Here is a 12,597-nt window from a genome sequence, read left to right on the forward strand (position 1 = left end):
GTGCCCCTTGGCCTCTCCACCAGGCAGCCCTTCTTTCTCTACCGGCACACAGGGGCTGCCAGTGCTGAGGTGCATCCATCACATAGGGCTTTCTTGTTTTTAAATGGTTGCATGTGTTGGGTTCAGCTTCCTCCCAACTTAGGTGAATATTTATGGAGCTGACACCATGTGCCAAGCACAGCCTTGTCCCTGGGGCTGGAAAGATCAGTAAACATCCAGTCTCAGGCCCCTCTGCCTGCCCCACACACCGTGGGTCGACATCTCTCTGTGCTGCTCACCTTCCCACGGGCACTGGCTTACAAAGCGGATGCCTTCTCCATCCTAAGGGACCGGCAGCTGCTCTGAACCTTAGTCGGGAAGAACTAGGCCCATGCAACAGGGTCAAAGTACACGGCCACCTTCACACCCAGTCCAGTGCTGGACAGTCAGTGGGGATCGTGAATTTCTCAGGGCCACGAGACCATCACATCACAGTAGCAAAGTAGAAGAATGTGAGCCCAGGACCTAGGAACTCTGGCTCATTCAGGCAGGCGCCCCACTCGCCCATCACGATTCTCTGGACCAAAGAGAGGCAGGGAGCTCAGGCACCGAGTCCTGGGAAGGAGAGTAGCCATGTTCTCTCTGGCCCTTCCCCAGCCACAGGGGACAGGAGCGTGCTTCCCTGCTGAGTAACGGCCAGCAAGAACCCAGCCACATCGCGCAAAGCGACTCACTGGGACCAGGCTCCCAGGCCCAACACCGTGCCCTCTGAGGCCACAGGGGCTGGCAGAGCTGGGCCGTCACCCGGCAACCTGGCCACAGAGCCAGGAGACTCCAAAGGCAGGGCCCTGTCTGCTGCCTTCCTGTCGCTCCAGCCCACAAGAGCCGAACTGGGACTCAGGAAGAGAGCCCAGGGCTGGTACACGGGTTCCATGAGGAGGAGTAAAAGGCCCAAAGATGGAGAGTAGTGGCCTTCAGGCTCCAGGGCGTAAGTATAGCAATGAGCTTTGAGTTGGAAGCCAGGATGTTTTCTGGGAAAGGTCTCTCTCTCTCTGTCTGTCTTTCCTGTCATCAGTTTCCTCAAGGCCGAGTAAGGGCAGCAGAGATGACCTGGAGGGCCTCCCAGCACCCACACATTCCCTCTGTACCAGCGACACGGGCTTTTGTCATCCCCTTAACGGGTCTTACGAGTGCCCCCTCAGAGTCTTTGCTCCTGCCCGCGGGGGCCATCCCAGCCCGTTTAGCTCCCGCCCAGCCTTGGCAGCTCAGGTCCAGGAAGCCATCCATCTCTGTCTACAGAGTAAGAAAGGTTCTTTCTGTCCCCGAGTCCTTGTAGCTACTGAGACGGCACAGTGTGTGGTGATGGGTATGAGACCATCATCTCTGTTGAGCTGTAAGCTCTCAGGACTGTGTCCTCCGCCTGCTTGGGCCCCTTTCCCTAACACCGTGCCTCCCGTGCTCCATACACATTGATCGAATGAACATACAACTTTAAAGACTGTTAGGAGGACGGCCATCAACTACCCTTCACTTCCGCACACTGCAGCAAGAGGGTCTGGTGAGGCTTTATACAGGGCTGCCTGCAGCGAAGATCAGCAGAAACCGTGGACTGTGGGCTCACCCGCTCAAGAGCTGCTAGAGCAAAACCCCAAGTCCCTGCCCTGGCCGTCTGAGCCGCCTTCCCGGAGACGGAGACGGGCTGTGGCCCAGCGGGGGGCCCGCCCTCTGGCCCAGGAGGCGGCTATTGAAGCTTACTGGATGTCTCGAGGGACCTTTCCGGAGGCTCCAGCGAGGTAGATTTCTTCCTGCCCAGGTTCATTAGGTTGCTCAGTTTGAGGCCAGCAGAACATTTCTTCTTGACTGTCAAGATGAGAGGAAAAACCTTCAGCCTTGCACACAGCCTACCGATGTGCCCTCGTGGATGACGGAAAAATTAGCAGACCTGTCCTTGTCCTGTCTGCCCCTCCCTGTGCGCGCACAGGTCTGTGCCCCAAACTCGGATCCACAGGCCGGTCAGGTGTCTCTAGAGGCACACCACCCTCTCTTACAGAACATGTCAGCACTGGAGAATCTTTACAGACTGAATTGGCTCAGAGAGATCTGAACTAGGGTTAGCAAACAAGAGATGAAAGAATATTCTACCCCCAGCAATTCATGAAACGTAACTTCAGTTTGGTCCTCTCTCCTTTTTTCCGGGATCTATCAGCTATATACTTCTAAGCAGTTTAGAAACTGGAGGCATGCTGGAATGAGCTGTTAAAACTCGGTAGGGTTGAGCCAGACAGCCGAGCCTCAGAGCCCGGGATACCACCCCTCCCAACCCTAGGCTGAGAGCCAGAGCGTTTGTACCATCTTTGGTCTCTGGGACCTCAGGGTGGCCATCTATGGAGCTTCCATACTCCGAGGCTGACAGGTACTTCTCAGTTACATCTGGCTGTGGAAGAGAAAGAGACAAGTGGGTGATCTTGTCTGGGAATGGTTACCTGGGAGACCACAATTTAAGGGAAAATAATAGATGACTCTTGGGTGTAGGCTAGGGGTCACCGTGGAGTCCAAGTCACTGGTGGGGCATGGCCAGGCCTCCCTGGGGCTCCCTAAAGGACCTGCCTTTGCCTTCCCTTGTGAGGTTCCCCACCCCATCCCAGAGCATTGTTTCCTTCTTCAGGCCACCGCATATCCTTGATAGTGAGTTCTCAAGATGACTACTCCACTTGGTGTGACAGCGGCTCCGTAGCCAGTGGGCAGGGCAGGTAGCCAGCCCCAGGGTGCACGGGAGTCAGCGTCGCAACTGAAGCTGGGACCCACCCATACCAGGACGTCTTTTGAGAGTTGACTGTACTACCAACGCGGCAGGCTTTGCAGAAGAGCTGGCTTGTCCTCACAGGGTCAGACCACGATTCGAATCCCACCTGGAGCATTCTCTAGTGCGGCAGGGCCTCTCTGAGCCCCACCCTGCATGTGTATAAAATAGGGATAACACCCCTGTCTGCATTCTCAGGGCTGTTGGGGGACTAGAGACAGTCCCTAGAGTGGACACTCAGAAGATTCCCATCAGGCTTCTTCTAGAACCACTGACTCCAGAACCCCTGGAAAACAAGCCCAGCGACTCCCAACCAACAAGGCCTTCGCTGAGGACCAAGGACTGCAGTACCTGGCCAGGGAATCTTGTGTGCTGGGTCTTTAGGGAGAGGCCTTGTTTCTCACCCCAATGTGAAGGAATCTCCAGGTTTACTCTGGCTTTGGTTTTCTTGTCAATGACCAAGGAATGAGTAAGAATGAAAACATCAGCCCCTCTTCCGTCACCCTAGAAGGCTGTGGGTTTTCCTCCATGGGGGTGGCCCGTGCCTTCCAAAGGAGCAGAGAGCCTCCTCCCTGCTCAGGGCCTCTGCCCACCCTCTGCCTTCCTCCCTGCCGGGGGTGGGGACCCCAAGATGAGCCACAGGGACCCTCTGTGCACAGCAGGGTTCCGGGCACCCACCTGGGGACATGGAATGTGACCCCGCAGTGACAGCCCTCCCCTCGGCCAGCACCCAGCCCAACTTTCTCAACTTTGACCCTAAAGCAGGGCTCCCACAGCTCCATGCAAATCAGCAGTAGGGCCCTTTGGTTGGGGTCCAACACCCAGACGGTTGCCTAAATGGGAAGGAAGAGCCTCGGAAAATCTCCCTGCCCAAGAACGGAGGCAAAGTGACTTTTGTTCCAATAAACCTTCCCCCAAGCAAGAAAATATTGTAGGCTTCTACCATTCTCATCAGTTTCCCTGCCAAGCTGAAGCTACTGCCCTTAGCCAAGCACTATACGTTTATCAACTGGGCTGACGTGCAAGAGCAAAGCTCCCCATCTTAACACCTTGAATTTTATAGAGACAAAAATGGAATTGAACTCTTTCAGGCAGGGTAGAGGCTTACTTTCGGACAACTCGGGCGCTGGGCATCTGGGGTGTACTGGCTTCCCTCCCAAGCTCCTTCAGAAGGCAGGCCACTCACCTCCTGGATGACCTGAAGGAAGAGGAAGACCCTTCAGGCCTGCAGTCACGGCCAGACCAAAGCCAGAGCCCCCCTAGCCACGTGTGGCCTCGGGACCCAGCCGGGGAGGGGGCGTGTTCCCGAGGCCTGTCTCCTGCAGGCCCCCAGGTGTTTGGTGGCATGCCAGGGAGGCAGGGGGCAGGGTTGGCAGCAAAGCCCAAACAGGGTGAGGGCAGCCAGCCCTCAGCTCCTCTCACCCCATCCTGGGCAGAGGTGGCTGTTCACTGCGGGCGTAAACACCCACGTTTGCCAGATGGCTCTCTGGCTCTTGGGGGCTGTGGGGCTCACTGTGGAGGGTCTGCATGCCGCCTGGGACTCAGGCCTGGACGCTGCCTTGGTCCAGGCCAGGCTCCCAGACATGCCTGTCAGAGTCCACCCCAGCTCCCCGGGAAGGAGCCTTTGAACTGGCTGGCGATGCCTCACTGGAGACCAGAAGGCAAGTGGATTTCAGCTAGAGCCCGAGTCCAGGTGTCTGAGATCGCAGACATAGCCCCACGACCCATTTCCCTAAGGTGGATCGCTACCACCGACGACGCGGGAAGCCCTGCGAACTTGAAGGATCATAGACACTTCACCCCCGACCACAGCCATCCCTTTGAAAAGGCTGGGGAGCCCCAGAGCGGAGCAGGCCCACCTCCCCCGCAGCCTGGCGCCTCCCTCACCCTGAGCCACTGCTCAGCTTGGTCCTTGCTCTGCAGGCCCAGCACGATCACGTCGGCGCCCACGGGTGTGATCTTCAGCTTGTGCTCCTTCTTCCGCACTTGCTTCTCCTTGTGCACCACAGTGCTGCCCAGCAGGTTCACGTCCAGCTGAGGACTGTGGTCCTTGGAGGACTTGTAACACTGGAAGAGGGGAGAGGCGAGACGCTGCTTGGCCAGGTTCTGCAGAGGAGGGGGCCGCCGGGCAGGGCAGGACCCGCTGAGGGGTGGGCTCTGCACGACAAACCCTAAGGCCGGACACCCCTGTGCAAGCACAGAGCTGTCACCTCCAACACTGGCAACGCGTGCTCTCGGCGTCAGAGTGACCAGGCAGCTGTCTCTGTCTCCCTCAAGCCTCTTCCTCCCGCGTGCCAGAGAGGCCCCAGCCCTGCTCATCCAAGCTGCTCTAATCCCACTGCAGACCACACCGGCTCCTAAAATGTGTCCTCTGCAGGCAACTCCCACCTTTCCAGGGTGGAAGGCACTTTTCCCAGTTCTCTGTCTCTCTGCTTCTGTTCCTTGCTCGGCTTCCCCACTAAGGGGTCCAAAGGGGATGAAGGCCAAGTTTATCATCCGATTCGTTAGGAGACGATGTGTTAGCAGAGAAAGGAAGCGACTCTCCTCCCTACCAGAGAAAACGCATTACCCCTCTGTTTCTCACTTGTAAAATGGAGGTTCTTTACAGGGCTGCTTAACAGGACTACCTGAAAAACACCTGCACGCAGCAGGGCGGGTTGTAACCAGCGAAGAAGGGGTGTTTATGATGACTCCGTGGAACTTCACACTGGGACATAAAACCAAATTTAAACTTAAAGTAACAAGAAACGGGGCTGTGGTCAGAGTACTATCTTCTGATTCCCTTATGGGTCTCATCTTATCATCAGTCACCTGCCTGGGCAGCAGGCTCCGCCCCAAAAGGACTGTAAAGAAGAAGGAGCCCACAGACCAGGGGACAAAAAGATCCCCGGAAAAAATATCTGTACGATGGGATCGGTGGGGAGGGGAGGGGGCAGTCGTCACAGACCCCTCTGAAAGCCTGCTGGAAGTACTAGTCCTTCCTACGTAAGAGAAAGCACGTTCATCCTCGCACACGAAGCTCTGCTGGGGAGAAGAAGAAACCCCCCGATGCGACAGGCTCTAAGCACCTGGCATCAGGGACCACCCGCACCTCCACTCCGGGGAGAGGACACTCACCAGGAGCCTGGTGTCCTTGATCACGCAGAGCTGCTTGGCCCACTGGCCCAGCCACTTCTTGCGCCACAGGAAAGCACAGATGCGGGCGTCGCGCATCAGCTCGATGCTGGCCTCGGGCGAGGGCCACTGGTAGGGGGCCGACTTGCCCTTGCTGCTTTCGTCCTCGTCGTAGGACTCGTAGGAACTGCTCACGGCCTCTCCGTCCTCTGCAAGGAAGAGCCCTCCGTCACAGTTTCAGCGGGCAGGGGATGTTCTGAAACAGGCTTTGCTCCTTCGGGAGGGAGGGGAGCAGGCAGGGGCATCCAGTGGTCCCCAGGCTACCCCGCCCCCGCCGTGCCCTTGGACCAGCCCACAGTCACCAACCACACACCCAGGCGGACTTTCCGGCCCCCAAACCCCTGAGCAAAGCGCCTTGGATGCTGCCTCCGGCCGCAGACGCAGGTGACGTAAAACCAGGAGTCTCCCTCTTCCTCCTCAAATCCTGTCGCCTCAGACCCCGTGGAAACCTCTGACCAGACGCGGCCCTCACACGCCTGCTCTTGAGAGGTCCAGCGCCCCTGCTGGGGGCCTCCATTTCTTCCGCTGAAGGATGAAGCAGTGGGGTGAGATCGCTTCTAAGGGCCCAGGAGGAGAGGGTCGCCGTCTGAGCCCAGAGCTGGGCGAGCCTCCAGCAGCGGCCCACTGGGCCTGCCCTGTCCCTGGTTCTGTCCTGGGAGCAGCAGGAAGCTGTGGCTCCGTGGAAGTAAAAGATGAAACAAAGCCCAGCAGGAGCTGGCCCTCCGGGGAAGGCGGCCACCCTCGCACTCCTGAAGGCTCTCCTCACAATCGCAGCCCTGCTGGAAATCGGCTCATCTTCCACAGGCTCCGTTCTCTTTCCCTCCCCACAGAGCACCTCCCGTCACGAGCTTAGCATCTTCTGCCCATCCCCACCTGCTACCCTTCCTTTCTAGCAATGAGCCACCCTCACGTTTTTTTGTTTTTTTTTTTTTGCGGTACGCGGGCCTCCCCCTGCTGTGGCCCCTCCCGTTGCGGAGCACAGGCTCCGGACGCGCAGGCTCAGCGGCCATGGGTCACGGGCTCAGCCGCTCCGCGGCACGTGGGATCTTCCCGGACCGGGGCACGAACCCGTGTCCCCTAGCATCGGCAGGCGGACTCCCAACCACTGCGCCATCAGGGAAACCCCCACCCTCACGTTTTTATTCTGTTTAAAAGAATCCCAAAACGCACCAAATTGCACCCGATCCTGTGCCCGCTCTGCATGCCTCGGTTTCTGCCTCCACCACCCTGCAAGAATTTCTCTGTTCCTCAGGCCTCACTGCCCTATTCAAGGCCAACAAAAACTAGGTGCAGAAAAAAATCAATCAAACCCCGAAATGCAGGACACGGAGAAAGGAGAACCTCAGGATCCAGGTCCAACCCCTGGCTCAGCACAGGAATCCTGTCTGTCATAGCCCTGCCCCAGCCTCTGCTTGAATCCCCACGTGGACGGGGAGCTCATACCGCTCGACTGCTGGACAATTCCTTCTATTACTGGGCAGCTCTAACAGTTAGAAAGTCCCACCTACTTCCCTGTGACTTCTACAGGCACGTCTGTCCCCTTGAGTCACAGTGAATGAAACCTTTCTTCTGCACATTATCCATCAGAAAAGAGACAGCCCACGGGTCCCCCATCTTCTCTTCTCCAGAAGCCTCTTAAACTACCTGCATAGCTAGGTTCCTGCAATACTAAGAAAACAGAACCGCATTTGAATTAGAACGAGGCCACGGCCACAGTTACTCTGGCTACAATGCCAATGAAAATGTGTTTTATTTTGCTTTAATAGTTTTAAAAATAATACTTTGACTATTTTAATGTCAGTCTTCTTGCAAAGCAGTGTGCTACTACTCCCTTCCTGGCTTAATAAAAAAGTTGCATAGTTCACAATTTTATACCCATTAAATAAACTAAGATTGAGAATAGTGCTGCTACCCAGTAGGGGACCCTGAACTCTCTCGTATGGCTGGTGGCAATACAAATGTCCACCAGCCTCTCAGGAAACAACCTGTCAGCCTGTTGTTTCGAGCGCCATAAAAACATTCAACTATTTTAATATCAGTCTTCTTGCAAAGCAGTGTGCTACTACTCCCTTCCTGGCTTAATAAAAAAGTTGCATAGTTCACAATTTTATACCCATTAAATAAACTAAGATTGAGAATAGTGCTGCTACCCAGTAGGGGACCCTGAACTCTCTCGTATGGCTGGTGGCAATACAAATGTCCACCAGCCTCTCAGGAAACAACCTGTCAGCCTGTTGTTTCGAGCGCCATAAAAACATTCATACCCTTCGACCCCATAATCCCAGTCCTGGGAGTTTATCCTAAGAAACTAGTTTTTTGAAAAAGGAAGGAAGGGGGGAAGGTTACATGCATTAAGATATTTATTCAAGAAGGAGACTCAGGAAAGTCTGATTTCATCCAGCGTACCATGCAACCGTAATCAGCGAAAGCTCTGAAGCCTAGTCTGCAACTTGAGAATCTCCTTCAGAGGAGATGGTAAGTGAGAAAGCACAATTAAAATTATCTATACAAGGAGAACAGTACTGAAAGGCTCAGAGAGAACTCAAAGTAGTTGGTTTGATCTGGTGGTAGGATCAGGGTGACTCTGTAAAAAATGTCCCCCTTGTCAGCACTGCATTAGCTGCATAATAAATAAGAATGATGTAGTCATTGGGATAGCTCTTTCGGTGATAAAGATTAATAAGCGAGGCTACAGAGTTTAGTGTGAAGAAGCTGGCCGAACTCCCCCCACACCCTGCCCCTGGCTGTTCTGTGCTTCTGGGGTTGCCCCACATGTTCCATGGAGAATTCTAACATCTGCCCCTCTGCCTCCAAGGGCGATGGGGATGCTACCTGGAACAGCTTGGAGGAAATCTAGGGCAAATGTACTGACCATTTTATTTATCTCTAAGAGGGATCACGGCCCAACCATAAATGTAGGGTGTTCTTAAACAGGTACTCGGCTTCTAGAGGTCGCAGGATGAACAGGAGTGAAAGGCAGGATGCTACGATAATTCCATACCCCTGTTTGCTGTCCCCAGGTGGAGACTGCACCCACTGTGTCCTGTGGCGTGTCCTCGGGAATAGAGGGCGGGACAGCCATGCCACGCTCTGCGTCCTCTAGCCGTCTGTTCGGATGCTACAGGCAGGGGTCTGCAGAGGGACAGCACACGGCGTGTGCACGCAGAACCCATGCAAGAGGACGGGAAGAGGGCAGCAGCCACCCTTGGGGCACGCACCCCGCCTCAGAGAGGGCCAGGCAGCAGATGGGATCACCGGCATTCCCGCTCTGGGACAAGCAGTACCCAAGGTGATCGTGGCGTAAACGACTCCTTCAGGCACCTGTACCCATCTGGGGACTCCACTGGGGGGAAATTTGCCAGAATGATCTGTGTGGGATCCAGAAGAACAGACAAAGGCAAGAGGAAGAGAGAGAAGATGAAGAGAGCGGCAGACCGAGATGAAGAGGCACAAAGAGATGTGGCGACGCGGCTGCCCTCCCACCAGAAGTTAGTGCGTTCCCGTCGGAGATGTGGGCTTGTCAGGTGTACCCCAGCCTGGCCAAGGACATCATTTCCCAGCCCCTTCCCATCCAGAGATGTGACTTCCTGCCGCCAATGGAATGTGGATAGAAGCACTGGGTGTCACTCTGCCTGGTGCCTTTAAGGAGCACATAGAGGTTCTCCACCCTTTCTTTGTGGTGGATTCTGTGGCCTCAGAAGGTGACTGAGCCCACGCTGGACGGGAGCCTGCTGACCAGTAAGGCCCAGCTGAACTATTCCGTGAGTGAGAATCAGATTTGCATTGGGTTACTCTAAGCTGCAAGAGGGGTTGTTTGTTACAGCAGCTGCCGTTACTGATGTCTACTGTCTCTAGCAGGAGACACCAGCAATGCAGGTGCTCTACCTAATAGCTCCTGCACAGGCCCCTGGCAGGGCACTTACTAAACTTGTTCAGAGAGAGGACCTGACCCAGGGAAGCAGTGAGTGGACTGCTGATAAAGCAGGCCAAGAGGCCAAGCAACTGGTCTTTTTCAGGAAGTCAGCAAAATCGCTGTTGGCCAAAGAAGTAGAGCAAGGGGTGGGAGTCCGATGGTCATTTCTGCTGTTGTGACCTGTGCGTCCCACTGGTCAAACAGGTGTGGGGGACAGCAGGCCGGCTTATGATGCAGGGGAGGCCCCCTCTTCGTGGTAAGTATGACCAGCTCCCCACAAGTCATCCTCCATCCTCGAGCTGGCAGGGGACAAAAGGCACCTGGGCTTCTCCCCACCCTCCTTGCTGACCTTGTGATGACCCCCTGGTTCTGGATAAAACCAATATGAACTCCCAGTCGAGAGACAAACACCGGGATCCTTCTGACTGCTTGTTTGTGTCGAGATGAAGTGTCTGCCCCACCAGCAGGCCCCCAGGAGCGTCTGGGAGGCAGGCCCCGGCTGGCACAGGCCACACCCGAGAGAGATGGGCTTCAGACACATGGAGGTGCTCCCCGGGGTGAGTCACTGCTCCCACCTTCCAGACGCACCCAGACAGCCCCACCGCGCTCTCAGCTCCAGTCTGAAATCACAGTCCAGCCGGTGACTTGGCAACACCTCACAAGCTAAGTGATGTCTGTCCACAAAGCCAGCCTCTTAGAATAAAATTCTTCGGGCCAAAGAAGCCCTCACCTCCCACACAGTTCCCGGGACCGCAGACAGTAGGTAAAGTGTGAAGAAAGAGGACAAGAATCCCATGTGGCTCCATGTGACTGGTCCCATCTCATCCCAGGGCCAGTTCTTTGTGACACCAACAAGGTCCCCCACTTCGGCCAAGTTCATTCCCACCACCAGGGATCCTTACCACTGACATCTGCAAGTTGCTTTACGCTTTCAAAGACCTTTCACTTACAAAGGAAGGAAAGAGAAGGAGGTAAGAAAGGGAGAGTGAGGGGACCAGAGTCCAGCTACCTGGGAGAATGGGGTCACAACCATCTCTTTCTTCCAGAACCTTCAAGGCCTTTCTGTGTTATAGAATCCCCACAACGAGAGCATTTCTATTTCTGATCCAACCTCATCAGGCTGAGAACCACTGGCCGAGGACAGATGACTCCAGCGTGAGCCCTGCCCCCATAGCAAAGGCCATCTACCTAAGTTAGGTCAGCCACAAACAACCCTCCCCTCCAAAGGCTGGAGAAAAGTCTATTCAGAGAAAAGCCGAAGTCTTTACCAAGGCCAACAGCTGATTTCTGTGTCCCCATCTCCCATCTCTCTCCCCCAACCCCACCTGCTCCTGCCACAATGGCCTCCAAACATGCCAAGGGCTCTCCTGCCTCAGGGCCTTTGCACGTACTGTGCTCTCTGTTTAGAAAGTTCTTCCTGCAGGTATCAGCCCCACCCAGTTCCCACTTCATTTGGGAATCTGCTCAAGGTCATGCTATCAGAGAGGCCCTCCCTAATCTAAAATAAAATCCTTCTCCTGCCCCAACCCAGCCCCTGCAGCTTTCCATGCTGACCTGACACATCCTATGTTTATTTGCTGTCTGTCTTCCCTCTCACAATCTAAGTGCCGTGACCACTGAACCCCACTGAATCCTGCGTGCTGCTGAGCTCCTGATTCCTAGAAGCATGCTGGGTACACGGTGGGACCCAGTGACTATTAGTCCAGCGAAAGAACCTGGGAACTGGGCTCTGGCTCAGCCTGACCACATTTCCATTGCTTACGGGGCCTTGTGCCTCTCGGCCAACACACCTCTTCTTTGTCACATTTCTGTGCTGAATCCAGCAACATCCAGGCAGGACCACAGAAAGCATCAGACACAGTAAACCAGCTCCTTGTGGACCACCCCAAGCCCCTCCTTGCAGGTGGGTTGGGTCTGCTGTAGGTCTCAGCTCCCCAGCAGACCAGAGGCCAAATGCTCTGTGGCCAGTTCTCAATTCGGGCCATGCTCTCTAGTTAGAGCCGCCCAGGCTGCCCTGTGTTTCTAGCCAGGGTAAGTGTGCCGGTCCCAACCAGGGGAGTTGGCACTGGCATCCGTGCAGGAAGTGATTGGACCCCCTCCAAGCCCCGTCCCCAGGATGTACCATTGAGGGATGTGTCATATGGTTCAGCCTCTTCATAGTAACCCTCTGGAGACTCGATCTTTGGGGTGGAGAGCTGTTTCCGTTCTGGAATCTGTGGTATGAACAAATAAAACAAACATTTTCAGATACGATACACTGGGAACAACTTGGAATTAACCCTTTGGGTGGAAGGAGAGGGAAGCAGAAGAAAAAAATGCCCAGCTTGGACGTCAAGCAAGTCGAGAGGGAGAACGGGGATTATCGTGACTCCCATCAGCCACCCCATCCACAGCGTTTGGTTTGCATCCAGCTGGAGGGCTGTGGGCGCATTGCTTGACCTCACCAAGCCTCAGCATTCCCCCCGCCCCCTGCAAAATGAGGCTCCGATGCCCACCACACACACAATATCATTGTACACATCGTGACATGACATAACACACTTGAAAGGCCAGATGGAGTCAGGCTGTCATGGTAGCTATGATGGCTTCTGCATAGAATACATTTTCTACAAAGACAAGGGCTGATCAGGGGTACACAGAGGAAGAGGACCTGGCTTCTAACTCCCAAACTTCTCCCATAACAAGTTCAATCATTCGCTCAGCAGATACTGGATGGCTCCCACGGACTAGC

The 12,597-nt window shown here is 55.1% G+C and overlaps 1 protein-coding gene across 13 annotated transcripts in view; it reads right to left on the reverse strand.

Moving 5' to 3' along the window:
- The window catches only part of AFAP1L2 (actin filament associated protein 1 like 2), a 98,924-nt gene that overhangs the window by 11,173 nt on the left and 75,154 nt on the right, over positions 1-12,597 (reverse strand). For 12 of the 13 annotated variants that reach the window (XM_024755940.1, XM_024755931.1, XM_024755932.1 and 9 more), the window contains exons 5-10: positions 11,989-12,079; positions 5,897-6,102; positions 4,667-4,846; positions 3,888-3,977; positions 2,329-2,413; positions 1,735-1,839 (exon numbers count right to left, since the gene is read on the reverse strand). In XM_024755940.1, the coding sequence (XP_024611708.1) occupies positions 1,735-1,839; positions 2,329-2,413; positions 3,888-3,977; positions 4,667-4,846; positions 5,897-6,102; positions 11,989-12,079 (757 nt within the window). Of the gene's footprint in view, positions 1-1,734; positions 1,840-2,328; positions 2,414-3,887; positions 3,978-4,666; positions 4,847-5,896; positions 6,103-9,237; positions 9,322-11,988; positions 12,080-12,597 lie in introns of all 13 variants that reach the window. The other variant, XM_024755942.1, reaches the window with a different exon arrangement.

This window comes from Neophocaena asiaeorientalis, unplaced genomic scaffold (assembly GCF_003031525.2).
Source record: "Neophocaena asiaeorientalis asiaeorientalis breed wild unplaced genomic scaffold, Neophocaena_asiaeorientalis_V1.1 scaffold85, whole genome shotgun sequence".
In the NCBI taxonomy this organism is placed as follows: Eukaryota; Metazoa; Chordata; class Mammalia; order Artiodactyla; family Phocoenidae; genus Neophocaena; species Neophocaena asiaeorientalis.